This window comes from Ochotona princeps, chromosome 4 (genome assembly GCF_030435755.1).
Source record: "Ochotona princeps isolate mOchPri1 chromosome 4, mOchPri1.hap1, whole genome shotgun sequence".
NCBI lineage: Eukaryota > Metazoa > Chordata > Mammalia > Lagomorpha > Ochotonidae > Ochotona > Ochotona princeps.
The window spans coordinates 16,654,404-16,682,107 of NC_080835.1; the positions used below are offsets into that span (position 1 = coordinate 16,654,404).

A 27,704-nucleotide genomic window follows, 5' to 3' on the forward strand; every position below is an offset into this window, starting at 1 on the left:
CATATGGAAAAGTTCCGGCTTTGCAAACTCATTCTGATTCTCCTACTCTTGAAAGATGAGCAACATGTGACAGAGCACACTCAGAACTTTGCTGGTTCTCACTGATCACCGAGGCACCCCCCAAAAGGGAAGCTGGGGATGGCTCCACCCACTGTAGCCTCCAAGACCATAGGCTCTAATTACACCTCAAGGAGAAGGTAGCCACAATAATACAAAATGATCTCAAATACAGCTGTGTGTCCTTACCTGCTACTTCAAAAGACAGCTCCTGTTTCTCTTTCTGTCAGTGAATAAATTCACCTTGAGTTTCTCTGCATGACTTCAAAGACTTGGGGTGAGCTCTCTGTAACATAGACTGCTTCAGCCAGATTCTTAAAATGACCAACATGGTTTCAGAAACTGCTACAGAAGTGCTAGTCCTCTGCAGAAGCAAGAAGCTGGCCAGGCAAGCAGGGGAATCCCTGAGTCCTCAAAGGGGGGCAGCAGCCAAGGGGGGACTTAGGGATCTCAGGGGCTTCCTAGAGCAGGCCATTTGTGCTTCTGAGCAATGACTTGGTCTGCAAGCAAGTTTTAGGAAGCTTCCAGGAGCCATATCTCCTAAAGACCCAAGATTTGCACGAGCAATTGGATCTTCTCTGCATGGCTTTCCACAGCTGTCTAGCATGAGACACGGTGCCCTGCCTTTCTCAGGCACGTCTCCTGGATTCCTACAGTTCATTGCACAGAAGGGAATCACTGATTCAGGATTTCTCCTTTCAGTCCTCACAGGAGTATATGCAGGAGGAGGCTTCTAGAACTCAGGCAGCTGTCTCCAGCCTTCCTCTAGGTAATCCCCCAATGGCAGGAAGAGGCCAGATGAAGCGAACTTTGCAGCAATTCAATGAGTTTGTGGAACAAATCAGATAATGGAAATTCTCAGAATCTCTTAAACATCAACGCCCACCCTTCATCCTTCCCCCAGGCCCAATCAGTCCCACATGTTTTTGGAGACAGACTTGTCTGTTGAGTCCATCCCTTGGTAGACTGCAGATATAGAGAGATCAAGGCTATGCATGGCTGAGGATGCCTCCAGTCATCCAAATTTCCTAGCATGGACAGGAAACCTTTCTATCCTTATGACTTCTGGAAAAAAAAATCACAGAGTACATGAACTTTAAGCATTCTGAATTTGATGGCAGGGCCTCTTTGAACTCTAAGGAGGAAAGAAACACCTCAAAGAACATCAGTGACTCAACATGGATCTAATGACACAAAAACATTTCAGGGGCCAGCGTGGCAGAGTAATCTTGGCCTGCAGTGCTGGCATCCCATATGGATATCAGTTCAAGTCCCAGCTGCTCCACTTCCTGATCCAGCTCCCTATTAATGGCCTGGGAAAGCAGTGGAGGATGGTTGAAGTTCTTGGGGCCTTGTATCCATGTGGGAGACCCTGAAGCTCCTGTCTCCTGGCTTTGAAGCAGCTCAGCTCCAGCAATTGTAGTCATTTGGAACGTGAACTAGCAGATGAAAGATCTTGCTCTGTCTGCCGCTTCTCGCCCTCCTCCCCCCTCACACACCATGACTCTGTTTTTAATTAAGTAAATAAATCTTAAAATATTTGAGTGCAAGCATCAGATATATCCTGTGTTTCCAAGATAAGCAGCAAGGACTAATCTACACCCTCTGCAAGAAGTAGGCCTTGGCCTCAACCAATGTCTCCACTGCACAGAGACCAGGGTGCCAGTCTCCAATAACAAAGATGCTTCCTTCCACATGAGACCTAAGGGATGGGTAGAGGGGGCCTCCTTGCCATCTGAGCCACCTCCAGAGGGGCCCAGCGGTGCTAAAGGGGCAGGCCACAGACACAAACACATAGCCAAATGTCACTGTACTCCACAGCTGCTCCCAAGGACTGCAGGGACAAGGCCACCCACAGTTTTGCCACTGCTTCCCTGTGGCTTTGCACTTCCTTCCTGTCTCCTGTTGCTCAGCCTGGCCAGGAACAGATACCCATTTCTCCTGTGTCCTCCCTGGGCAGGGGCTAACCAGTCCCATCTCCTTTGAGTGGGACTAAAAGCCCACTCCCTTCTCTGAGCAGGGTCCGTGGGTCTCGGGGATCCGAGATGATGTTCTGGAGAAGACACTGGGGAGGGTATGAAGGAAGGAAATGACAGGTCCAGAAGACTTCCAGAAACTTCTAACCAAGGGATGAAACCTTGGTCCTCAGAGATGACTTCTTTCAGTTCTCTCTTCTGTGGGATGATTCTTTTGGAAAGTCTTGATTATCTTCATTTATTTCTTCTTGTATCCATGCAACCAAGGCTTCGTGCACACATTACACACCGGGCACTGCCACGAGGTATCTCCCGAGGTCAAACAGAGACCACCATCATGTTGTCTTGCTAGTGTGCCTTCTTGCATGAAAGCAACACGAGTCTCACTGGGTTCCAAAGAGGACAAGCCGGAAATCTATCCACTGGGACTACCCAGTTGCTCAGGCACCTTTTACCAAGCCAGGCAGCCGCTGTGTATTCCATATCCACAACTGGCTTTGTTCTGTTGTCATTCCTGGGTCACTTCCATCCCTCTTTTAGGCTGCCCGACTCATACCCCAAATGAAGCTCTATGTGCCACATATAGGCTGGACAGGAAGAACCCAAGATGGTAGGGCTTCAGCAAAGACTTGGTTCTGGAGACCAGATGGACTCTGGGCTACTTGGATGTGTGTGTGGCCTCAGTTCAAAGAGGTCCTCTTTAAAAAAGCATCTGGACTCAACGGTTCACCCTAGCCTGATAATGGAGCCAAGAGGTAGAAGTTTGAGGCTGACAAGTATTTGAAGTCATTTTCAAGTGACTCATTGAAATGAAACCATCGGGCCCAGCGCAGTGGCCTAGCGGCTAAAGTCCTCGCCTTGAATGCGCCCGGGATCCCATATGAGCGCCGGTTCTAATCCCAGCAGCTCCACTTCCCATCTAGCTCCCTGCTTATGGCCTGGGAAAGCAGTCGAGGACGGCCCAAAGCTTTGGGACCCTGCACCCGCGTGGGAGACCCGGAAGAAGTTCCTGGTTCCCGGCATCGGATTGGCACAGCACCGGCCGTTGCGGCTCACTTGGGGAGTGAATCATCGGACGGAAGATCTTCCTCTCTGTCTCTCCTCCTCTCTGTATATCTGATTTTGTAATAAAAATAAATAAATCTTTAAAAAAAAATTAAACCATCTACACATCACACTGGAGATGGGAACTTATGGGCTGATCTGTAAGAAACCTGCAGAATCATGTAGCCTGGCCTGGCCAAGGCAAGTGTAAGCAGGGTTCGATATATCTCCAGCAGGTTGATTTTTGAGCTGATAAATCTTCATGACCCATGAATGATATTATAAATATACAAGTATCCCTTGGCAGCAATAAAAATGTTCTCCTCAACCCCTGATAAACCCTGGCAGATGTAGGACAGTATCTAGCTATGCCTGCCCAGCCATGTATTGCTGGAGCTATCAGATGCCCAATTTGTACATTTGCACCATGGGGCTGATGATTCCCATGGGATCAGAACTATGGATGGTTGAGAGTTTACCATGCTCAAGGTAGACACAGCTCGCAACGTAACAGGTGCCTTAGTCCCTCTAGCCTCATGGCACTGCTCACACAGTCCATACCACTGTGGTGGTGATGACATGGGAACAGGTGGAAACTTACTGAGTGCGTGTTAATGAAGCACTCAGTGAACAGTTCCCCTCACTGTTACCATCCTGGAGGCCACTGCAGTGTGCAACACGTTTTCATCCATTGGCTAGGAAAAACTGCCAACAAAATTCCTTTGCTTGGCTTTGGGAACTTGTCTCTCCCTGACACTCTGAGATGGGCATGGCAGGCAGGGTGTCTCATCTCTTCCAGGGGAAGGAGAACACAACGGGGTGGCCACTGCCTGGTCTGTAGCTGCTGCTCCCACTCGAGTCATTAGCTCCCACACAAGCTACTCCGGGTTTTCTTGGCTGGGGACTACACTGCTCACAGACTTTGTGAGGTGGTCCCTAGAGAAGCCACCGGCTACAGCCTTAAGCCTGAGCACACTCACCTCTGGCCAGGTTGCGGTGGATGGTCTCCTGGGACATGCTGTGTAGCCGCTTCATGTAGTCCTCGCTGTACCAGACCCGCAGGCGCTCCCCAGGCTGGATGTCCCGGCACGCCCGGAAGTAGATGTGCTCGCTGTGCTGGAAGGCCAGGAGGTTCTGTTCCCGCTCCTCCCGGGAGATGACCACGTACCTGGGGGGCAAGGTGGGAACAAGTGAGAATGTATGGGCTACTCCAGCCGGTGCTGGGCATGGGACAGAAGTACCAGCTTGAGCCAGTCCCTGTTCTTTCGTCACTGCTGTGTGTGAGATCCTGAGATGGTCTCTGCTATTGTCTGAGAATGGCAATGACGCCCTGTCTCCCTCGTAAGTTATAGGGAAGTTAAGGTTCAACAGCAGGTAGAAAGGTAACTGGCAGCTAGTCTACTCCTCACCCTTGGAACTATAGCCATGGCCTACATTTTCAGGCCTTTGGTGGCCTAAAGGTAGAGTCCCTGCCTTGTTTCCATGATTCACGGAGTTTAGTGGAAACAAACCATCTGACAAGAGTATCCATGAGATCAAAGAGCATGTGTCCAAGGTTAACACCTGTAAAAATGAGCGATCTTCTGGGGACAGAGGCAATGAAAGGTTGGTAACCACTGGTTATGCTAACTAAATGACTTAAGGTGAGAATTTGGAGGCTCAGAAAGGCAAAGTGACTTGTCCAAGGTTACACAGCTGAAAAATGAGAGCTGGACAATGGTGGCCCAATGCTCTTCCCTTAGTGACTCATAGCTGTTACTGGGCAGAGAAAGCAGTAACTGAGCAATGCCCAGATCGCCCGTCAAGTCTGATCAAGTTCCCCAAACCCACAGTTTTTACTCCTTCTCTCTAACATAACATTTCCAGCATCCACCCTGTCCCCTGGGAGACAGGAGGACAGGTGAGCATGTTCTGACACCTGCTGAGAAGTAGAACAAAAGGGGAAAGGGAAGTCACTTGGAGCTTCACGGAGTTCCAGGCATCTAGGCTGGGACAGGCTGAAGCCAGGAGCACTGTCTGTTGCAGCCATTTGGGGAGTGAACTAGCAAAAGGAAGATCTCTTTCTGTCTCTCCTTCCCCATGTAATTCTGCCTCTCAAATAAAAATAATTTTTTTTTTCAAAAAAAAAAATAATGCTGTGTGGCCTAGTGTGGTAGCCTAGTGGCTAAAAGTCCTTGCCTTGCATATGCTGGGATCCCATATGGCATCAGTTCCAATCTCAGCAGCCCCGCTTCCCATCCAGCTCTCTGCTTGTGGCCTGGGAAAGCTGTCGAGGACAGCCCAAAGCCTTGAGACCCTGCACCTGCATGAGAGACCCAGAAAAGGCTCTGGGCTCCTGGCTTCGGATCAGAGCAGCTCTGGCCATTGTGGCCGCTTGGGGAGTGAATCAACGTACTGAAGATCTTCCTCTCTGTCTCTCCTCCTCTCTGTATATCTGACTTACCAATACAAATAAAATACATCTTTAAAAGAAAAATGCTGTAACAACAAGCTTTGTTCAAGTACCTGGAGAAAGCACTATCAACATTTTACCAGTGACTTCCCAAGACAGGTGAATCATCTCTGTGATTTCCTGAACTTTCCCAGTTTTCTCCAGTAAGGAGTTATCATTCTTATTCACCTTCCCCCACACACAGACAAGAAACACACCAACACCAACCCCAGCATGAGGTGGCAGTGACAGCAATCACGGCGGCCAGCAGCACGGAGCAGCGAGGTTGGAGATGCCTGGGGTAGTGCCAGCTGTCCTTCCCCGCCCCCATCCATCCCACCCTTCTCAAATGGGCAGTCCCTTGTGGAGTCTGCTCCACTCAGCCTTGGAAGGGTGACGGGTGGAGACTACTGAAACCTGGGGATCGCTCCATTGTGCCAGGAGGGAGACCGCAGCCCAGGATGGGGAAGAACCAGAGAAACAGGGAGATACAGTAGCTCTGGCCACTTTCCTTTTAAAAAGGCAAGCTCCACTCTGTGGGTGTGTCACTTGCAAAATCCATCATGCTCAGAGCCCCGGAACGTGCCATCTGGTCCAGGATGCAGCCCCTACATGAGAGCTCTGTGATCCAATCAACACCTGATCCAAATGTCGGTCTCCCTGAGCTGTGGCCTCAACAGGGCGATGACCTTGTTGGGAAATAACTTCAAGGTGAGGGATGGGGCAAGAGAAGAGCATCTCAGGTTCACAGAAGTCATTCCACACTTCCACCACACAAATCCCAACTCTCCCCAACCACAGTCTACTTTTTCTCCACCTCCTTATGTGTGTTTTCCAAAACCCAAATGCTAGAGAGCGCCTGGGCTCTGACATCCAAGAGTCACCCTAACAGCAGCAGCGTGGAACAGAACTGAGGCAGTTCCAGCTTCTCTGATCCCAGATATACAAAACAAACCCTTCCATCATCCACTCCTCCCCAACAGTCACTCTCAGAGGACATAATAATGCAGTGCCATCTCCACCCTGTCCCTCGGTTGTCAAGCAGCTGACCATCCAGCTCTCAAAGCCAGGAGATGTGTTCAAAGAGAAGCAGGTGGCTGAGGAGCACATGACAGCTAAAGGTTTAGAAAGATTCTAGCCGACTCCCTATCTCTCCATCCTCTGGTGCTGCTCTCCCCTAGAGGAAAGGGAACCCCCAACACAGTCTCTGCACAGACCACAGAGTATCTTGCATAGTAGATCAGAACGTTAGGCAACTCGCTATGTTTGGATATTTGGAAACTTGGCATTTGAAACACCAAGCGGCCGCACACATACATCACAGTCAACCCATTTCCCTGACAGTTGTTCCTGATGCTAAATGAAGCCAGGTAAGCAAGCCCCAACACCCAGGCCTGCCGGTTTGGTCTCTTTTCACCTGCTGACTAGACCCACTCCTGGAATCTTCCTGTCTCCCTCCCTCGCTCATCCATGGCAACCCCTTTAGAAGATTCACACCTGTCCCATTACAGGGCTGGAGATACATGAGTTCACCCCCAATTGGGAAAGGCATCAGGGAGTGAAACACCTGTGTGGTCACAGCAGCTGGGTAGCTGTGTGCAAGGCCACGGGAGTTCCCAGACCCCCACCTCCCTGAGCAGAAGGCCCTGGGTATGTGCAAAGGGAGATAGCTTATCTGATCACCCTTCATACCCAGCCAATGGAAGTGGGGACCTCAGGCACCATCAAGGGCATGGGGGCAGTGGGGTCAAGACAAGTCCTGGATCCAGCCTTCCATAATGCTAATACATTGTAGCCCTGGGACCCAGCTAAGCACAAAAACAACAAACTCTGACAGGGTTCCTGTGTGTACACAGACACACACACACACACACACACAAACAGGTTTTTATCAGGAGTGCCACATGTGCCAGCTGCGGCCGGAAGTGACTCGCAGTCCACCCAGAGTGCACCTGTTTTCATTGGAAGGGACAAAGCAAGGCCAGGTGCCACCCATACCTGACTGATAGAAGGACTCAAGGAGGCAGAAACAGGAAGAGATGAATGAGAAGTAGTTGAGCTTTGTCCTCACAGGCTAAACACTGAGGTCTCTGGACTGGGAGAGTGTTTGGGTCATGCATCCATGCCCCAGCTACTCAGCTGGCCTCCAATAGCTCTGGCGTGGCTGGAGGGCCCCTTTACTAGGTTTCCATTTATCTCCATCCACCAGTTTTTGCCTCTTCTTCTTGCTTCAATCCACTGGCCCCGCTACCCCACGGAAGCCCAGTGGCAGCAACTACAAGTCTCTTGGCCTCACCATCCCTTTTGTTCTACTTCTGTCCCTTTTATAGCCTCCAACTTGGCCCCTTGTCTCCCTAGAACTCAAAGGGAGAAGCTCGTCAGAAGCTGAGAAGCTCCCTGCCCTACACCTCCCGGAACGTTGATGTGTCTGGTTTCCACAGCCAAGAATTGTAGAGAGCACCCTAGATCCTAAGAGGCGATAGGAAGGATAGAACCTTCTAGAAAGAAGATCTATGGTCAAGACTCAAGGGTTCCCTGCCTTGGGAGAAGTTTTCTGGGAGGCTGGTCATGGGCTGCAGCACTGCCCAGGTGGGGATGATCCTTCTCCGCAGAGTCATGAACAGCCTGAGCCCTGAGTGGGCAAGGCCTTGTCTGTGACAGGCAGCGTCAGGGAGGTATCCCAACAATGCCCCCATTGCAGGTGTTCCCTAGAGCATACCAGGCCACGGGCAGTCCCTGACCTGCCTGGGAGTTCCCTGCCAGAAAAGGTGATGATCCCCTCCCATCCCAAGTCAAGCCAAGGCAGAACGCACGGGCAGCCTGCCATTGGTGATGCACAGAGGGGCAGCTGCTTTGCTTCCTGCCTCTCCTCTCCTGAAGCGACCTGGCACAGTGCCGGATGCAGGCACCCACCTGCGAGCTCATGGCATCCAGGCAACATGAGGGGCACCTGAGCCCTTCATCCCAGCATACCTCTTCCTACTCATCTAACCCCAGTTTTTATGGGCCCTTGAGGGGGGTCTCATGGGCACAAAGAAACAGAAGACACACCAAAGAAAGATCCTGGAGCCTGGGTGTGTTCAAAGTGTGAGACTTGAGTTCTTTTTATTGCCATCTTCACAAAAAGGGGGAAAAAATACTTAGGAAGGTAATCTTGGATTCCAGCAGAGGAAGAGGGGGCAGTTCTGGGCAAGAATCAAGCCCTCAGGCTATTGAACAAAACAGTGTTAAGACTGGAGGAGCAGGAAATGCCCCCCACCCCAACCAAAGAAGCACAGAATCCAGGACAGGAAGCCAGAGGCATCAGGATGTTGCGGTGGCCTGTGGTACCCGCCATGGAGCACAAAGCTCGGCCAGGCTCATGAGCAGCACAGCAGGTCCACCCACAGCAGGCCTCTAGCCCTTGCCACAGATGCGGGAGGGCAGGATCAGAAGAGGAAGTTCTGCTGGGGTCAGCCTCCGCCTGGCAAGCCAAGAGGTCACAGCTAAGCTCGCTCCTGCTCTCTGCCATCTCCCTCCCTAATGCTAATAGCCCGGTCCTCTCCCCATTCCCTGAAACGAAGCCTGAAGCTAGAGGTATATACGTGTGTCGCCAGTGCGGATGCAGCCCAAGCAAGCGAGGCAAGGCATGCTGGAACCCAGAATGGCACACGAGCCGAGCACTGGGTTCTTTCCAAAGCCAGAGGAGAGGATGCCTTTCTGTTTCCCGAGACCTGAGCCCTGGCCTTTCCCCAGCCACTGGCCTGGAGCCTTCAGGCCAGTGTGAGATACTAGAGTCACCTGCTAAGGGCTTCTGCTATTGCCTTGCATTTCCACCTGCGACAGCTGAGGCAGGGGCCAGACAAGGAGCAAGACCCCTCCTTCCTGCTACTCTGTCATCTGGTCTCTGACGAGGGAGCTGGACAACTCCACTGTCTTGGCCCCATGGCTAACTGGCCATGCCACTGGACACTTAAGGAATGCAGACAATGACAACATTAATGATCCCAATCATGCCCCCATCTGACTGCCTGAAGATCCACTCAGATCACGCATCCACCAAGTGCAGCACTGGTGCTCGGAGGGAAAGAAACGGCTTCCTCCGCGTGCTGCCCTCCTTCTGGCTTTCCCCCACGAGCACAGCAAGCAGAGCACACGCAGGAGGAGCGCAAGCAATGGGCGCGCCACCCAGGGGAGGGCCTCCAAGCCTTGGGGGAGGGGAGAAAAGCCCCTTCGGCAAAGTCTGAGCTCGCCCTTTGCCTGTGCCTCGCCCCTGCCATAAGGAGCAGGGCTCTACTGGCACGTCCTCCCACCACTGTCCCACCTGCCTGCTCCCTCGGGCTACAGACCGTGGGAGGCTGAATTTCCAGGCCAAGCAAGCAGCAAGCAGGAAGCTCTGCTTGCATTGGGAGCTCCTGCCAAGGGAGAGGGGAGCACGGTGTGCTGGGAGCCCAGGGCAGCCGGCTGCATCCTCCGAGGAGATGACTGGTCCCTGTGTCCTTTTCCTTCCGGTCCCACTCCTGGACATAGAAGCTGGATCCCACTCTTGCATCCATCTTCATCCTAATGCAGACCAGCCAGGTTAGAAATTGTGCTTTCTCTTCCGCGATCTGGTAGTCCGGGCTGGGGTTGGTATTGGGAACACCTGTGGGGGCTCCAGCGGAGGTGCCTGGGCTTGGAGGGTACAGCCCGTGGGGGCTGCCCCATCCGGTGCCCGTTGCGATGCCTGAATGCCATCTCGGATCTCAGCTAGCGTCTGGCACATCTGACTGACACGGTTGCTCAGCTCGGCCATAGCCTGGCCAAGGACATGCATGCTGCGGGCCATGTCCTGGTGCACGGTCACCAGCTCCTGGCAGAACTGCTGGAAGACCTCAGTCTGCTGCGTGTGCATGTGGAGGAGCTGCCAGTCAAGACCTGTGGTGGGTGGGCTGGGGTGCGGCCGAGGGGTCCTGCACGTGGCCTGGGGCGAGGACTGGGGCAGAGTCTCGGGCTTGGGGCCCACCGTCTCAGACTGGTCTGAGGAGGAGGAGGAGCAGAGCAGGGCAGGCCTGGCCAGGTGAGCTTCTTCCTGCAGTGACTGCTGTAGGGGCTGCCGCGAGGGCCCTGGTGCCTCGTCCTCTTCGTCATCTGAGTAAGAGAGACACAGAAGGAGCATTGGTTACTAGGGAGAGGAGGGGACAGCCCTGGGCTCAGAAACTATCCAGGCCAGCAACACTTCCTTACCCTGCCATCCACCCCTCCAAGTGAAGTCCATGTTCCCTCAAACCCTGAGGTACATGGGCTAGGCAGCCCTGGGGGATGGGGAACTTCAATTGCTCTCAGTTTCCCTGCTCTGCATACCAGTAGGTGACGGCTACAACTGGGAACCGGGAGTTTCCAGGCTTGGTGATGGCTGTGTCAGCCCAGGGGTCTGTAGCACCTGAGCCCCCTGCTACCCTACACCACGAGGGCATGTGGCAAGGCTGACAGGGACTTAGATGCTCTTAATGGACAGCTGTGGGGCACCCTAGCCTCCAAGTTCAGCTCCAGACCCAAGAGGGTTGGGCAGGCCATGGGGAGGGCGGGAGGGAAGCAAGGAAAACCAACCAATCCCAGCCACTTGGAGCCACCTTGTGGCCTTGTTGGAATCTGCACCTCTACACTGCCAGGAAGGGACAGCCGCAGGCAAGGGAAGACTGGCAGGTGAAGCACCTCTGCCCTCACCCACAAGCACCTGACCAAAAGCTAGATAGTGGGAGGGGTGCAGCCCGCATAGGGTGGGGCTCCGTCTTCCAGGGGAGGAGCTAATTTCCCAGGGTAGGAAGAAAAATGCTGGCAACGTTCACCACTGGGGCATTAACAGGAACCACAGGTTTGCCTGGCCGGTCACTCAGGGTCTCATCTAGGCCAGCACAGGAAGAGCAAGTGCCTCTTGAACCTTCACAGTGGGGCAGTACCCATGCCCTGGGATCAAGCAACCTGGCATGACCAGGGCTGGAAGGAGCGAGGCCAGTGAGGGGCTGCAGCTTCCGCCCTTCCTGGGCCTCAGACCACTGAGCCCATGGCCAGTGCTGGGACATCTGGCTGCTGGCTGGGGAGACAGGGCTGGCTGAGCTGTGGTGGAGGGCACCTCTTTGGTGTCAGGGACACAGAGGGGTGAGCAGGGCAGGTTCAGGGAGAGCCTCGGCTGGCACTGGGACCCCTTCTCTTTCTCAGGATCGGATGGAATCACCGTGAGATTCAGGAGAATCCTAACACCCAGGGAACTGGTTGGGCCAGGTTCAAGTCCTGGTTCAGAATTGAACTTGGAGCTTAGGCTCCCTGGTTTGGATACCAGGGCCTCTAGGGTCCCTTCTAGTCCAGGAAACCTGCCTCCAGGACCGTTCACCTCTCAGAAGCCCCGAGTCAACAGGAAGTGATCAAATGCCAAAGACAAGGTAGGGAGAGGGGAGGGGAGGGCTTGGCAGGGCTGGCAGGGTTCTTGTGTCCCACGTGTCCCATGGGCTGGCCCTCAGCTGACTCCCTGCCTCCGGGAGATGCCCATGACAGAGGGTGGGAGGGATCCCCTTGGCTGCTGCACCCCTGGTCTCAGTCCATCTGAGATGCAGGCAGCAGAGAGGAAAGGCACGGAGCAGGAGGAAGGGAGAACGGGACAGGGAAATAGGACAGGGGCTGGGGAGCCAGCAGGGATGTTCTTGGGCCAGCCAGAAGCAGAGTGGAAGGGTGAGGGGGTGAAGAAGTCAGGCACACAGGACAGGAGAGTGCAGGCAATGTGCAGAAAGAGAAAGGAACCCAGCATAGTGGTTTTGACAACCTGGCTGCCTCCTCTCATGCCACTCCCCAACACCCGCTCCCCAACACCCAGGCTTCCCCAACCTCTCTGCTGTTCTGGAACGTGCCAAACGCCTTCCTGATGTGGGGCCTCCTCCTCCTCCTCCTCGTACATGCTGTTCTCCCGGCCCCAGTCTCCCAGCCCCTCCTCTGCGCCCCACACCCTGCATGGCCTGCTTAACTCTTACTCAGCCTGCCTGTCTCAGTCCAATTGTCACCTCCCACGGCACACAGCCAAACGCCAAAGGCAAATGGGGGCCCTCTTGTGCAAAAGCCACGAGGGATGTCCAAAGGCAAGAGCAGAGCCAGAAGCCCCTGGCCCCTCTCCCGGGGACTTTGGGGACTTGGTTATAAACTGCCTCATGCAATGTCTTTGGAAAGGTGTAGGCTGACTCTTGAGAGCCCAAGAAGTCTCTGGGAACGGGGCCAGGGAAAGAGAGGTCTGGCATGTGAGAAAAGCTCAGCAAATAGTCTGCAGGGGATGGAGAGGGGAACAGTGGGGGAACAGTGTGGGAACAGGAGTGAGGGCGAGGGTGGGGAGGGAGAGAGGGCAAGGTGGAGAGGCACCACAGAGGGAGCAGATTAGGCCTCCGTGGGTGAATACTCACAGCTCGTGGATGGGCTGTCGGCGACGTCCAGCTCTGCCCTGGTGAAGCCATGCCCAGCCCGGGCTGTGAGCAGCGCCGATTCGATGACCCTCTCATGGGCAGTGAGCACGATGGTGGGGGCCCGGCCACCTGGCCCAGGGCCTGACAGGGACTGCCGCATGAGCGCCAGCTTGTCCTTGGTCCTCCGTTTCATGTCATCCCATCTGTGCTTAATATCCTTGACGGAGCGGGGGACCTGGCTGACGGAGGTGACCTTCCGGGCTATGCCTTCCCAGATCTTGTCCCTGTCGGCATGGGACAGCCGCATGGTCTCCCTCCCAAAGAGAACCGCTTCGTGGCGGGTCACCTCGGTGACTAGAATGTCCAGCTCCTCCTTGGAGAATTTGGGTTTCCTCTTGCGCTCGGCCAGGGGCGCCATGTTCCTTGGGTTGAATATCCCACAAAGCACAATTGGGTAAATGACCGTCAGTGTACGTGGTCTTTTTCTTTCCTAATGGCTGGTACCTCCCCAGCCGGAGCAGGGCAGTGGAGTGGGGCAGGGGAGCAGGTGCCAGGAAGAGCCTGCGGTGGCCTGGTCCCCACTACACCCTTCTGCTACTGAGCACCCCTGTCCCTTCCACTGCTCCGTGGAGGACAGGGCAGCATGGCAGGAGGAGATGCATGGTCCATAGGTGGGAGGGAGAGGGTGTACTGGGCGTGGTCGCCTTCCATGTCAGCCTTGCCCCAGCTCCCCCCAGCCTGGCCAAAGTAGCTCATCCAACCTCTCCCGTTTTGTTCTCCTCGTGCAGAATGGGAGCATAGCACATAGGGGTGGTCAGGAAGGCAGGAAAGGCAAGGCGACTTCAGAGAGCTATGACGCTTCCTAAGGGACCCTAAGCACCAGGTGCTGTATGCAACAGAACCACACAGCTACAGGGAAAGGGTGAGCAAGCATGCACACAGGGACACAGTTTGGAAAGGCCATGGTGCGTGGCATCCAACTCAGGCTGGACCCTGATGGGGTCCCAGAAGGCTTATCCTGTCACATGACTCTTCCCAGTCCCTCTGTGCACCCCTAGGTTCCCAGCCCTGAAGCCATGCAGGCAATGGGCTCCCCAGCCATGGGGGAGGGCATGCCACTACCATTTTTTCACAGAATTTGGGGATTTTGTGAATGTCTGCTGAGAGACAGACAAGTCCCCCTAGGATGGACACCAAGAGTGACCTCAGTCTGTACTGTGGCTGAGCAGCCAGGACACCAGCCATGGTGTGACTGTTCCATTAGATCTGGCACCTGCCACCAAGGCCCTGGAACTCAGCTTCCCCATGCTGTGGTTCTGCCCACCTTTCCACGCCCAAACGTTCATCCAAGAGAGGTCACGGGGCAAGGAGTGAAATGCAGAGCCTGACTCACCTCTCGCTGCTCCCCAAATCACACAGCCAAAACTCTGCAGCCCTTATTACCCCACCTATTCCCACCCCGAATCCTGAAGAATGGGAAGAGGGAGGAAGGCTGAAGTATGAGACAGAGGCATCTGGAACTACAGAGCAAGTGTCCCTGGGCAAACCTTGGGGCCTCAGGGGAACCAGAGCAGTCCTTCCGCTGTCGCCTCCCAGGGCTGGTGGGAGGACTCCCTGCAGGTCTGTGTTACCACCACTGTCAGGTAAAGCTGGGGAGCTGCTTGCTGGAGGGAGAAGGCACACCCCATGCCATGCGGAATCCATACTCTCCATAGAAATCCATAGCATCCACCTGCAGAGCAGGGGCTGCCAAAATGGTCTCGAGGCCCCACTAGATGCCGCCAACACCACAGCAGTTCCTGGTGGAAGAACCCTGCACACAGGGCACCTGACACTGCTGGGCTGCCACAAAGTTAAGGCTCCAAATATGACTGCCTATTCCTTTCCTGGCCCATCACCCACTGCAATCCATCATTCCTAAGCCACGAAGAGTTGCTCACATGGAAGCTGTACAGAAGGTAGGTGCAGAGCACTGCTCCTAGAAAACTGGCTCTCCCTCCCCCCTCTTCCAATCATTATCAGAAAAGGGCATCTCCATGGCAATGAACCACACACCCATGACCTAAGCTGCTCCCTGAGTCTTCATGCGATGTTATCTGCTGGTTCTGACCACTCAGGCACTGTTCCCTGGTCAGGAGTCAGGGTGTGGGGGATGAGGGGCGTGGGGGAACCCCAGCGAGCAAGGTGGTGGTGGTAGCAGAAGCCACTCCCAGGGCACACCCACCATGCTCTAACGGGTTCCCTGTGCTGCTGTCCCCACTCCAGTCTGTTACCTGGAGTAAGATCCTGTCTTACTGTGGGCCTTGGTCTGATCACTGAGGCAGGATGCTGAGCACATAGTGGCGGCTCTCAGGCACTGTGGAGCACTTGGAGCCATCCCAGCACCCCAGGCCCAGTGCAGCCAAGTCAAAGTCCATGGGGTGCCAGACAATGGCTGTGAGTCCTCCTAAGGAATTCCTTATTTCTGGGCTGTGAGAAAGCCTTATTTCCAAGGCGAGAGCTCTGAGAGGGGTGAGGAGTGGACAGAGTCATGAGCAGGACAGTGCAGAAAAGCCTGACACCAGAATGGACAATCATAGGCACACTCTCCTAGCCCTGGAGCATAGCCAGGGGTCAGGGTCAGGACCGCGTCTCCACCTGCACACTGCACCCCAGACCCAACCCTAGCTACATGGAAGGCCCACAGCCAAGGCTTCTCCTGTTCTGTCAGGGCCTCCATGCAGTGACATCTCTGAGGAGTGGGTGCTAGCTCCTGGAGGGCACAGATGCATGGACTACCCTGGGCACCCAGTGGCGCAGAGTGTAAAGCAAGCAGGTGCTCAATGCCTGGGGCAGGAGCAAGTACAGGTGCCCAGCTAACCTGGACCTAGGGGCTCGGAGCAGGTAGTGTCTCCTGCCTTCTCAGGAATCCTTTTAGGGTGTTGTCTGGGTCACAGGGGCTGGAGAGGGTGCTTGTCCCCACATCACAAGATCTCCCATGCTGCACCAGCGAAGAAGCACTGAGGACAGCAGCCTTGTGTGAGGATGCAGCTCAGCCCATTCAGGCTCTCTGGTTGGAGCACATGTGGGCACAGGGCCAGTGGGAAGGGCACCTCATTGTGGCCTCCTGCCTCCCACCAATCTCTACACTTGCTCCAGAAAGCTCAGAGTTTCAATGCCCAGGAAGTTGCCACTGGCACAGTCACTCTGCCACCTACAAGCATCCCCCACCTCTGTTAACCCATATCCAAACCCTCAGGCAGTGTCCTTGGTCCTAGAGAGAGACTATCAAGGAGGCAATGAGGAGCCTGTTTCCCACCACTGCCCATGCAGCCCATGGCCAGGGTCCCTGGCACACTACACAGACTAACACACAGCACAGTCCCAGGCTCGGCTCAGCCATAAGGACAGCCCGGGACCAGGCTCCTGCTCTCCACTGGCTGGCCTCTAAGGATCCTTCTATTCCAAACCTCTATTTCAAGAAGGCAAAATCACTCCCAACAGAACTCGAGGCCAGGCAGCAAGTCCTGCTGGAAATCGAGCTTGGGACTTGTCCAGAAGCCTTCTTGTCCACTGGGGACCCGGGAACGACTCCTGCATCTCCCTCCCTTGGAGAAGGTGCCATGATCCCAAGTCCTGGGGCCTGGGTGCACCAGACCCAGTGCCAAGCGTGTGTCCACTGCCCTGGCCACGGCCCTCCTGCAGAGCTTCCCAAGGGAAGCCTGGGCATTTCCCACCACCACCACCCAGGGAGTGAGCCACATCCCAAACTCCAGAGAGTCAGAACTTTCTAGGACAGTGCTCCATTCACTAGAGATACCTTTGACCCTTGTTCCTCATGGCCTCCTTTCCAGAGGCCAGGCCAGGCCCCGTGGCAATCAGCAGAGGGCAGGACTCACCTCATCCAGTTGGCTTTCGTCTCATCCGACCCGTCGATGGACTTGTAGCGGTTGTTCTTGTCCACAATCTGCAAGGCAGAGAGAGACTCCAGCATGGGCCTTCCCAGAGAGCCCTCCCTGGGCCTGGCCCGATCTGCTGGTCCTAGAATGAAACCCGAGCTACAGTCAGAAATCCCTGCACCTTCCCTTTCTCCTTGTGATGAAGGAGACAAGAAAACCCAGGACTCCCTGGAGCTCACAGCACGTGAATGGGACCATCTTTCTCCTTGGTATTGATGGACACACCCATCTTGGCCAATAAGGACATTTCCAGTAGACTTGAACTGCAATCACGGGAGCTTAATCCATCGGACTCTCTATATATACACACACGTTCAATGGGAGGCACAGGTTACCCCACACCACTGGCACAAGTGACATGAGAGGGTTCCTCTTCTGCCAACATGTTCGCAGCCTCAGGGCCTGCTGCTGAGGGCACCCTGTATTCAGTAAAACAGGCCTTATTTCACCATCACTTTTTTTTTTTTCTTCATTTTATGACACAGTTTCATAGGCTCTGGGATTCCCCTAACCCCTCCCCATCCCCTTCCCCCATGGTGGATTCCTCCACATTGTTGCAGTAGAACAGTTCATATCCAGTCATGATTCCCTCATTGCGAGCGTGGACCACCCATAGAGTCCAGCACCTTATTGTCCAGATAAGTTCAACAGTTTCATTGGGAGACCATCCGTGGTCTGAAAGTAGAACTGGCAGGCTATCATCCCCTCCAATGAAAAGCCACTAATCTTTGTGTCCTACCTAGTAAGGTATATGTGAGTCCAAGCTGACTATCCTAAAATTCGCCTCCATGGAAGAAACCTTTTGTGACCTGAGTTCTCTCCTGTGTTATCTTGATGGCATCAGCCTGTCTGCCTTTAGAACATTAATTACAAAGAGTAGGTATGCAGTAAAGAGGGCTTACCTATCTGTTGGTCTGATAATAGACCATTTATCTCTCTAGACCATTGGTCAATGAACAAAGCTAAATAAAGCACATGGCTACCTTGTCCACAATGGAGACCCAAGTTCCTAACACAGTGTATGGTGGGATACTGGTGCAACGAATGACTGAATGGCTGGATAGTTGGATGAAGAACATTTTAACTGAAGGAAAGTTAAAAGGGGGGTAAAGAAGTTTATATAATGTAAATATTTTAATAAAAAGGAAATGAATGGTTTCCTGAAGCAGACTTCCACTGATTATTAACCAGGATGGAGTATTAAAAGTTACAGCAATTTTGTGGATCAGCTATTAAACAGAGTCATTACTGAAAACTAAACGATCTAAACTCACAAGTCAACAAATCACAGCATTTTTTAAAAGGTAATACTCAGAGCCCACCCTTTACCACTGTTTCACCACATTCCAGTATCATCTGTGATCTGGAAATCTCAGCATCAACTATGTCTACAGTTGCTACTATGTTATTTCTCATGAGAATTGCCAAGGTAGGAGCATTCACAACTTGGAATTCACCCATGTCCTCCTCCCCACCAAACCCTCCTCCCCTGGACACACACTGAGTAGCACTAGCAGGTGGTCAAAACACTGACCAGCATAGCACATTGCTCATATTGATGAGCCCAGAAAGTTTCAAACTCTGTGATTTTGCCTGCCTGGAAGGCAGAAGTCAGTGGAAGAGCCTTTGCTTCCTTGTCTACGAGCCTGTACCCAGATTCACTATGGCATTCTCCCTGAAACTCGAAGTGGGAGGGCTAGCCCTGTGGCGCAATGGGTAAAGCGGCCATCTGTAGCACCAGCATCCCACAAGGCAGTTGGTTCGAATCCTGGCTGCTCTATTTGCGATGCAGCTGCCTTCTAATGCACCTGGGAAAGCAGCAGAGCATGACTCAAGTGCTTGACCCTCTGCACCCAAGTGGAATCTCCTGGCTCCTGACCTTAGACCAGTCCAGCCCAGCTATTGCATCTATCTGGGAAGTGAATCAGTAAATGGTAGATCTCTCTTTCTCTCGCTCGCTCTCTTTTTAAGTCTCTTCCTCTCTATATATCACTCTTTCAAACCAACAAATCTTTTTAAAATAAGTAAGAAACTCCAGTAGAGCACAATGTTCCTTCTGTTTTCCAGCCACTTTCCAGCTGAGCTGATGGAAGAGCAGAGAGGAACAGACTAGCCTGAATTTGGACTTGGACTGTGGCCTTCGCTATGTCCAGCAGTACAGACTGAAGGACTAAGGCTGCAGGAGGCCTCCCCAAGGACGCAGGTCTCGGGTCCTAGCCTGGGGCTGAAGGACACCACCAGGAAAGCTCTTCAAATGTGAGCAGCACTCTGTGAGTTCTGGAATGTGAGAATAACTTCTTCATGGTTCACAGATCTTAAAGAACCTCGATGTACCCCATCAGTTAGACTCAACAGATAAGGACATCAATGTTTCCTTCCATTGTTCTGAAACGACTTTTATCAAATTCCTTTTTTTAAAAAAAGATTTATTTATTTTTATTATAAAGTCATATATACAGACAGGAGGAGAGACAGAGAGGAAGCTCGTCCATCTGATGGTTCACTCCCCAAGCGGCCATAACAGCTGGAGCTGAGCCAATCTGAAGCTAGGAGCCAGGAGCTTCTTCGGGGTCCCCCACATGGGTACAGTGTCCCAAGGCTTTGGGCCATCCTTGACTGCTTTCCCAGGCCACAAGCAGGGAGCTGGATGGGAAGTGGAGCTGCCGGGATTAGAATCGGCGCCTTGATGGACCCCATCAGTTAGACTCAACAGATAAGGACATCAATGTTTCCTTCCATTGTTCTGAAACGACTTTTATCAAATTCCTTTTTTTAAAAAAAGATTTATTTATTTTTATTATAAAGTTATATATACAGACAGGAGGAGAGACAGAGAGGAAGCTTGTCCATCTGATGGACGCCCGGGGCGTTCAAGGCGAGGACTTTAGCTGTTAGGCCACTGCGCCAGGCCCTATCAAATTCCTTTTTAAAGAAGTGACGTGGTTGAGGTATAATGGACACAGATAAAGCTGCACATGTTTAACATACAAACAGGTAAGTTGGTATACAAGAATACTCCTGTGGGGATAGGTGTTGGGTGCCGGCGTTAAGACATCAGTCGGGGGCCCGGCGGTGTATGTCCTTGCAGTATGTCTGCAGCACTGCCTCCAAATGCCCCATGATCACCAGGGCTGGGCCAGGTCAAAGCCAGGAGTCCAGCAGTCAAAGCTTCAAATGGTCCTGTACGGGGTAGGCACCACTTGGAGGGCCTGCACATCATATATGGAGAGCCTCATTGAGTCCCAGTCCCTTTACTTCTGATGCAGCCTCCTGCTAATGCACAGCCTGAGCACAGCAGGTGATGGTTCAACTAGCTGGGCCCTTGTCACTCACAAGGGAGACCTGGATCGGGTTCCGGGCTCCTCACTTCAGCATTTGGAGAGTGAATCAGTGGAGGAAAGATCTCTTTCCTCCTTCCTCTCTTTCTGTTTCTGATGTTGTAATAAAAACAAACAAACAAAACAAAAGTTTGCTATTTTTTGTATGAAGGCTTTGAGACAAGGTCTCTCAGATCTGTTTGCACACAGCCCCGGATTCCACACACAAGTGTGACCTACTTCAAGTTCAGATTTCATCTCTGTGACCAGCTTTGTCTGATACTCAACAAAGCTACCTGTGACCTGTCCATCACCTGCCTGTGATTCACACCCGCTTTGGGGGTGGGTCCCGTTAGATAGGCAGCTTGGCAGGCACAGGCGATTAGGTTCAGCAGGCGGTGCCTGTCAATGAACCAGCCTACCCATGGCATGGCGCCTCCCTCTTCTGCACGGAGAGCATTCTGCAGGGGAAGGCAGAGGGTATCTTGGAGTTCTCAAACGGTCCCCTAAGAAGCAGCCCTCAGTGATTCCAGCCTGAGTCCTGTTCCTCAGTTACGACCTCCGGGGAGGGTCTTGGTCAAGGGTGGGAAAGAGAAGAAGGAGCATCTGGCAGGGCCAGAAGTTAGCAAAAACGTAAACCAGAACGGGCCTCTGGTCGGAGAAAAAGCAAACAGGAAGAAACTCAAACTATCCCGCTGAATATTGGCAGAGGCTTCCAAGTTAACATGGAAGAGGGAAGTAGCTAATTGATGTGTAAAGTACCCCATGTGGCTGACCAGTGTGCAACGTGCATACTTGTCATGGTCTACTTCCCTTCAATGGCCAGTGCCATGAACATCAGTTCTAAGAAAAAAGAAGCAGAGGGAAAATTCAAAAGCTCAACTATGAAATATTACTTTTCCACTAGGGTGGCCTAGAACCAAAAAGTAGGCTAAAAGCAAGTGTTGACAAAAATATGAAGAAATTAGAACCCTTGCATATCATTGGAAGACATGTCAAGTGGTCCATCTGCTTTAGAATAATACTTGGACAGTTCCTCTAATGACTAACCACCAAGTTAGCACCTGACGCAGCCACTCTACTCACAGCTGCTCACCACCATAGAAATAAAGACATGCACAACACATTATCCACAGCTGCCAAAATGTAGGCACCACGGACTGAATAAACAAAATGCAGAGGACCCACAAGACAGGAAATGATCCCACAATGAAAGGGAAGGCTATGGGTTGCCACATGCATGACTCCTGAAACCATTAAACTAAGGGAAAGAAGTCAAACACAAAAGACCGCGTACTATGAGAGCTTATTCCTATGACAGCCCGGGACAGGGCGAGCGACAATCAGAAAAGTAGACAAGCAGTTGTCTTGGGCTTGGGTGTTGTGAGGAATGACAGTGGGGCCAAAAGAGATAGGATTGTGTCTTAAGGTGAAGAAATGACTTCAAATGGAATATGGTGATGTCTACACCTCTCTAACTACACAAATAACCTATCCCACACTGCACGCTTTCAATGGATAGACTGCATGGCCCATGTGTTCTATCTCAATAAAGCTGTTAAAAACTCCAATCGGGCAAGGGTTGTGTGGCAGCAACCTGACCATGCCAGGGCAGCGTCTAATACCACATGCTCGCAAAATATTCCACAGAGTCATGAGAAGACAGCCGAGGGGACATCACGTGGGCAGTGAGATTGGGCACGTCCAGGGCTGGGAGAGCTCTCGGCTCCAAGTGTTGCCCTGTGGTTAGCCTCGGGGAAGTCATCTGGCTCCTTCAGCCCCAGTTTCCCACCTTGTACAGGGGACATGCCGGCATCGACCACAGCACTGCCACGAGAGAACAAGGCAGCAAGACACACTGCACCTGAGGCTCAGTGAGCAGCAGCCACTGCAGTGACTGACTGTTGTGGTTCTAGGGTCCATCAGTCCCAGGGGCAGCATTTGTAGAGGTTCCATGGGGCACACGGTGCTTAACTGGGGTTCAGGGAGCTTCCATCAGATAAGAGCTCTCCTTGGAGAACTTAGGGAATACCAGGAACCTCTCAGTCCCCAACTGTCAAAAGTCACCAGATCCAGCAAAGTAGCCTAGTGGCTAAAGTCCTCGCCTTGAATGCCCCGGGATCCCATATGGGCACCGGTTCTAATCCCGGCAGCTCCATTTCCCATCCAGTTTTCTGCTTGTGGCCTGGGAAAGCAGTTGAGGATAGCCCAAAGCCTTGGGACCCTGTACCTGCGTGGGAGACCCAGAAGAAGCTTCTGGCTCCTGGCTTCAGATTGGCTAAGCTGCAGCCATTGCACTCACTTGGGGAGTGAACCATCAAACAAAAGATCTTCTCTGTCTCTCCTCCTCTCTGTGTATCTGCCTTTGCAATAAAAATAAATAAATACTTAAAAAAAAAAGCCACCAAGTCTACTGGGACTCTATGTGTTCCTACACCACAGTCTTTAGACACTATCTCAAGTGCTGAATATTCTGGAAACCTTGAACTTGAAGTTTTCATTTTCTAAAGTCAGACCATGAGATTTCTGTCCCCCACAATAGCACCACATGTGTGACTGAGCTGGTACCTGTGTCAGTGAAGGCTTGGTCTTAGCGTTACTCCCATCCCCCATCAACTGTCACCCTTGGCCACGTGCCTCTGTGCTAGACTCCACTGAATGGGTGGCTTGCATTTCTCAGCTCCTGACCATGGGTTCAGCCATGGGACTCAAGGGATGGGGAGGCCGATGGAGTTTAAGAAACACCATCCAAGTAAAGTCCAGAAATGCAGACGTACTTCCTCCAGGTTGTCCAGTATGCCCCACTCGATTGGTCAGACCACGGTCAATCACAAACATCTATCAAGAGCTGCAACCCATCAGCAGATGCAGACGCAAGAATCATGGCTGCTGCACTAGGCTGGTGCTCAGCAAACACTGACAGCGGGTTCAAGCCAACCCATACCTCTTTTTGTACAGCCCACCAGCTAAGAATGGCTCACACATTTTTTAGTAGCTGAAAATAAAGTTCTACTACAGTAGGCTTCACGACGTAGAAAGGAATCAAGTTCTGATGGGAACACCGCATGACAGAACTGCGTCCCCAGTTACCAACACTTAGGCTCACAACATCTCAACTTGGCACTGGCACCTAGGTGACATGGACTCAATCCAAATTTTGAATTTGGATCTTTTTTTTTTTTTCAATTGGAAAATCAGATATACAGAGAGGAGGAGAGACAGAGAAGAAGATCTTCTGCCCATTAATTCTCCCCACAAGTGGCTGCAACGTCCAGAGCTGAGCCTATCCAAAGCCGGGAGCCAGGAGCCAGGGGGAGTCAAGTCTCCCACGTGGGAGCAGGGTCCCAAGGTTTCAGGCTGTCTTTGACTGCCTTCCCAGGCCACAAACAGGGAGCCAAATGCTAATCTGGGCTGCTGAGATTAGAACCGGCACCCACATGGAATCCCAGTGCATGCAAGGTGAGGACTTTAGGCGCTAAGCTACCATACCAGGCCCTTGAAACAGGATCTTTACCTTGGTGGGCAATAGGTGTGGTCAGCCACACCAGCAGGAGGGACAATCACAGATGCCCCGGGGTGTGGTATAAGGCTCAGCTGCAGTGGGCAGTGGCCTGGGCATAGCCTGGGAATCGGCCAGCCAGCCAGGGTGTCTTCAGGGTTCGGTGGACCTCTTCAGAAGGCAACTCCTGCGGAAGCTGAGATGCATCCGTAGTTGCAACAGACATGACAGGGTCTGTAGAACATAAACCCTGCAGAGAAAAAGCTTGCGGAACCCTCCTCTTACTACCTGCCATGAACCAAGATGCAAACCTAGGTAAATGCTGGGTTCCAGAAAAACAAAACAAAGCAACAACAACAAAAAAAACCACTTCTGGGGACACTCGGGCAGTCACATTTCCCAGTGTCTCACACAGTGGGAAAATCGACAGCAACAGCACAGTCTGCAAAAACACTAGCCATGCAGATGCCCAGGAGTCTGTGTCCTGCTTGTTCCTGCCATATTCACTTAACAAAGAGGCATTTAGTATTCAGTTAATGGCATGATCCATCACAAGGGATAGGGGATCAAAGCTGGGAACAGAGAACTCAATCGAGGTCTCCCAGCAGAGTGGCAGGAACCCATCCATGACTGCTACCTCTCAGGGTCTGCACAAGCAGGAAGCTGGAGTTACGAAGCACGGCAGGCGCCAGACTCAAGCACGCTGATGCTGAAGGCTCACTTCCTGTTTATTATCCTTTTCAGTGCTGTTAAAGTAGGATGCACGTAACAACAGCATTCCGTGAGCCTTAAAAGTTACCTGAATGCAACACAAGTTAAGACACAGCTGCAGGGCCCGGCACGATAGCATAGTGGTTAAAGTCCTCGCCTTAAAAGCACCAGGATCCCATGAGGGTGCCAGTTCTAATCCCAGCGGTCCCGCTTCCCATCCGGTTCCCTGCTTGTGGCCTGGGAAATCAGTCAAGGATGACCCAAAGCCTTGAGACCCTGTACCCGCGTGGTGGACCCCAAAGAGCTCCTGGCTCCTGGCTTCGGATTGGCTCAGCTCCAGCTGTTACGTGCATTTGGGGAGTGAACCATTGGACGGAAGATCTTCCTCTCTGTCTCTCCTCCTCTCTGTATATCTGCCTTTCCAATAAAAATAAATAAATCTTTAAAAAAAAAAAAAAAGCAGCAGCTGCACTGGAACTGTTAGGGGCCAAGCAGTGTGGGAGGGCAGGTGAGAAGCGGTGCACTCCTGGAGACATGGGCCAGCTCAGCATCAGTTTCCTTGTGCTGCTTTTGGGATTTTTTTGAGACTGGCAGATTCCACTGCAGTCAGTGTGCAACACTTTCAAGTGGAGCTCTTTTTTGTTTTACGATTTGATAACCAAGTCACTAGTGTTTACAGAACAGCCACACAGCCTGACCTGAGCACAATTAATGCTGCTGATACCAAGAGGAGTCAGATCCACTCCTGGAGACATTGGTATTGAATAAATCATGTTTTTGTGAACCACAGCATCTGAGAACATGAGTAATATAGTACCTTCCACTTTGCCATCTAAGCACACTGCATGCCTCTGCCAACCCTTACCACCACATCATCCCACACGTGGCCCTGGACCCTTGCATGTGTTGTGCCCATTGCTTGAGATGCCATTTCCTTTCATGTTCTGGCTGCAGAGGCTATTCCCTTCTATGCAACCCCTCCACGCGTAGGTCAAATCTAGAAGCACGGGCACGCCAGGAGCTATTACGTACAGGGATCTTGGTTTCTGAACACGGCTTCCCAGTAGACTGAATCAGGGCTCCTAACAGAGATGCTGGAAGATCTTTCTGCACAGAAGGCGGGATGTGCTGTATTGATGATGAACACATTAAAAAATGTCAGGGATTCTAGGGGCCCCCAGGAAGGAAGGAGAAAAACAGAGCAAAGAAAAAACACATGCCTTCACTCTCCAGGAGCCCCAAGGAGGGGGAAACAGGAGGAGGGAACACGTACAATGTATCCTTCAGATGTTTTTGCATCTGCAGAACAGACCTGACTGAGCACTCTCCATGCTTCTTTGCAAAACAAGCATGACTCAATGGCACACACTTTCAGTTCTCTGGTGGATTGCTATTCTGGCCTCCTGATTGGTTGCTATCCCTGCCTTTTGATTGGTAATTCTTCTGCACGCCCCACCCCCCCATCTTGGCTGGTTAAACTGGTACTCACTTTTCAGAAAGGGGTCAGAGAGAGCCAGGTTGTGTATGAAACAGCCATCACTGGCAAGCTTCTTTGGCAGCTCCCACCTTGCAGCCCCGGTCCTGACTGCTGCAGCATTTTTCTCCTTCTCAACATCTCACTTTGCTCACTCCCCTGGCCCATCATGCAGGACTTCTTTGATGTGGGACAAGAACTGAGATAACCCTCATCATCCCCAACATCAAAACAAACCATCACTACAGCACATTGAGCGAAAGAGGACCCATGAGCTGATACAGATACTGAAAGTGGTGTTTCGGTTGGAGATAGGGTGGAGGAGATGGTCAAATTCTTTTTTAAGCAGAATAATGCCAAATAATGCCTGGAGAAGCAATGGAAGAAGCAAAAATCTTTAGAAATCATGAATAGTAAGTAGTAATGGATACAGACAAACAACATCAACAGGTGCTGGAACCTTGGGGTAAAAGATAAAACAAACTGACATTATGTGTCTCCCCCTGATACCAGGCAATGAGAAAGACCATAGCATCACTTGTGCAAACACATGTGATCGGAATTTGTCGTGGCAAAATGATCGAATACATTTAAACTGTGCAACATTCTGCAAGCAATCAGCCTGGGGTCATCATGAGTGTTAACATCACGGAAGAGAAAACAACAATGCCGGGGAACTTTTTTAGAATAAAGGAGACTCATGAGATGTGACAACCTCACACACTGCGAGCCTTCAGTGGGTCCTAGTTGAAGGAGCTACTACTGAAGGTAGCTGGAGATGCAACCTGAATTTGGGGCCGGACTGTCTCCTGGACAGACATCCCACGTGTGATCACTACATTGTGTTGCCACACAACAGGGGCCGGCCAGCTCCCACCCGCTCCCCCTCTCCTATCTCTACACAGAAACAGCTAAGCATGCTTTTGCATTTTTCTACGATGGACAAAAATGTGTTTTTTTTTTCCTGGTAATTTCATTTGCATGACTTTCAAAAGCATAATTGGGATTTCAGTCTTCATAAACAATATCAGAACACAAGTCATGTAGCATGACCACTTCACACTACAGAGGTGGCGGTGGTGAGTCATGACGAGACTCCTAGAAAAATCCAAAGTATTGACAATACGGCCCTTTAAGAGTGCACTGTTGGAGCTCCAAGAAGACATAGAGAACAATGCCCCTCTTCCTTTATATAGAACAAAAGGGAGGAATGTAAGGAGTTATTCAAACATCCCACCCTGGGCCCTGCACCATTTCTGCTGGCCTAGCCATCCACCAATCAGATGTAACCCAGCATTCCACCTGAGAATCCCACCTCCAATCTTCCAGCCCCTTCCCCAACCCCGCCCACTCACCAACCATCCCTAGGCATTCACCTGCAGGCACCAATCCCCTGGGGCCTGCCCTCAATCCCTCCCAATCCCCGCCCCCCACACACCTTGCAGACAAAAAGGTCCCCAGGTGTGGCTCTCTCTTGTCTCTCTGCCCCTTCCGGCTTCCAGCTTCCCTTCCCCTCTTCCCCTCTTCCCTGCTATTCTCCACCCCACCACACCCCATTCCTGCCCCACTGGAATAAACCTCCTAAAATACAAAAAAAAAAAAAAAAAAAAATAGTGCGTTGTTGGGCCTGGCACGGTAACCTAGTGGCTAAAGTCCTTCTCTCGCATTCATCAGGATCTCATATAGGTGTCGGTTCATGTCCCAGTTGCTCCACTTCCCATTCAGCTCCCTGCTTGTGTCCTGGGAAAGCAGCTGAGGACAGCCCAAAGCCTTGGGACCCTGTACTCACATGCGACACCCGGAAGAAGCTTCTGGCTCCTGGCTTTGGATTGGCTCAGCTCCAGCCATGGCGGCCAC

The 27,704-nt window shown here is 52.1% G+C and overlaps 1 protein-coding gene across 4 annotated transcripts in view; it reads right to left on the bottom strand.

Annotated features, from left to right (window-relative positions):
- PRDM11 (PR/SET domain 11) overlaps positions 1–27,704 on the bottom strand; it is an 84,000-nt gene that overhangs the window by 9,547 nt on the left and 46,749 nt on the right. For 3 of the 4 annotated variants that reach the window (XM_058663130.1, XM_058663128.1, XM_058663131.1), the window contains exons 5-6: positions 16,787–16,854; positions 4,058–4,245 (exon numbers count right to left, since the gene is read on the bottom strand). In XM_058663130.1, coding sequence (XP_058519113.1) covers positions 4,058–4,245; positions 16,787–16,854 — 256 coding nt within the window. Of the gene's footprint in view, positions 1–4,057; positions 4,246–9,523; positions 10,618–12,908; positions 13,331–16,786; positions 16,855–27,704 lie in introns of those variants that run through there. The other variant, XM_058663132.1, reaches the window with a different exon arrangement.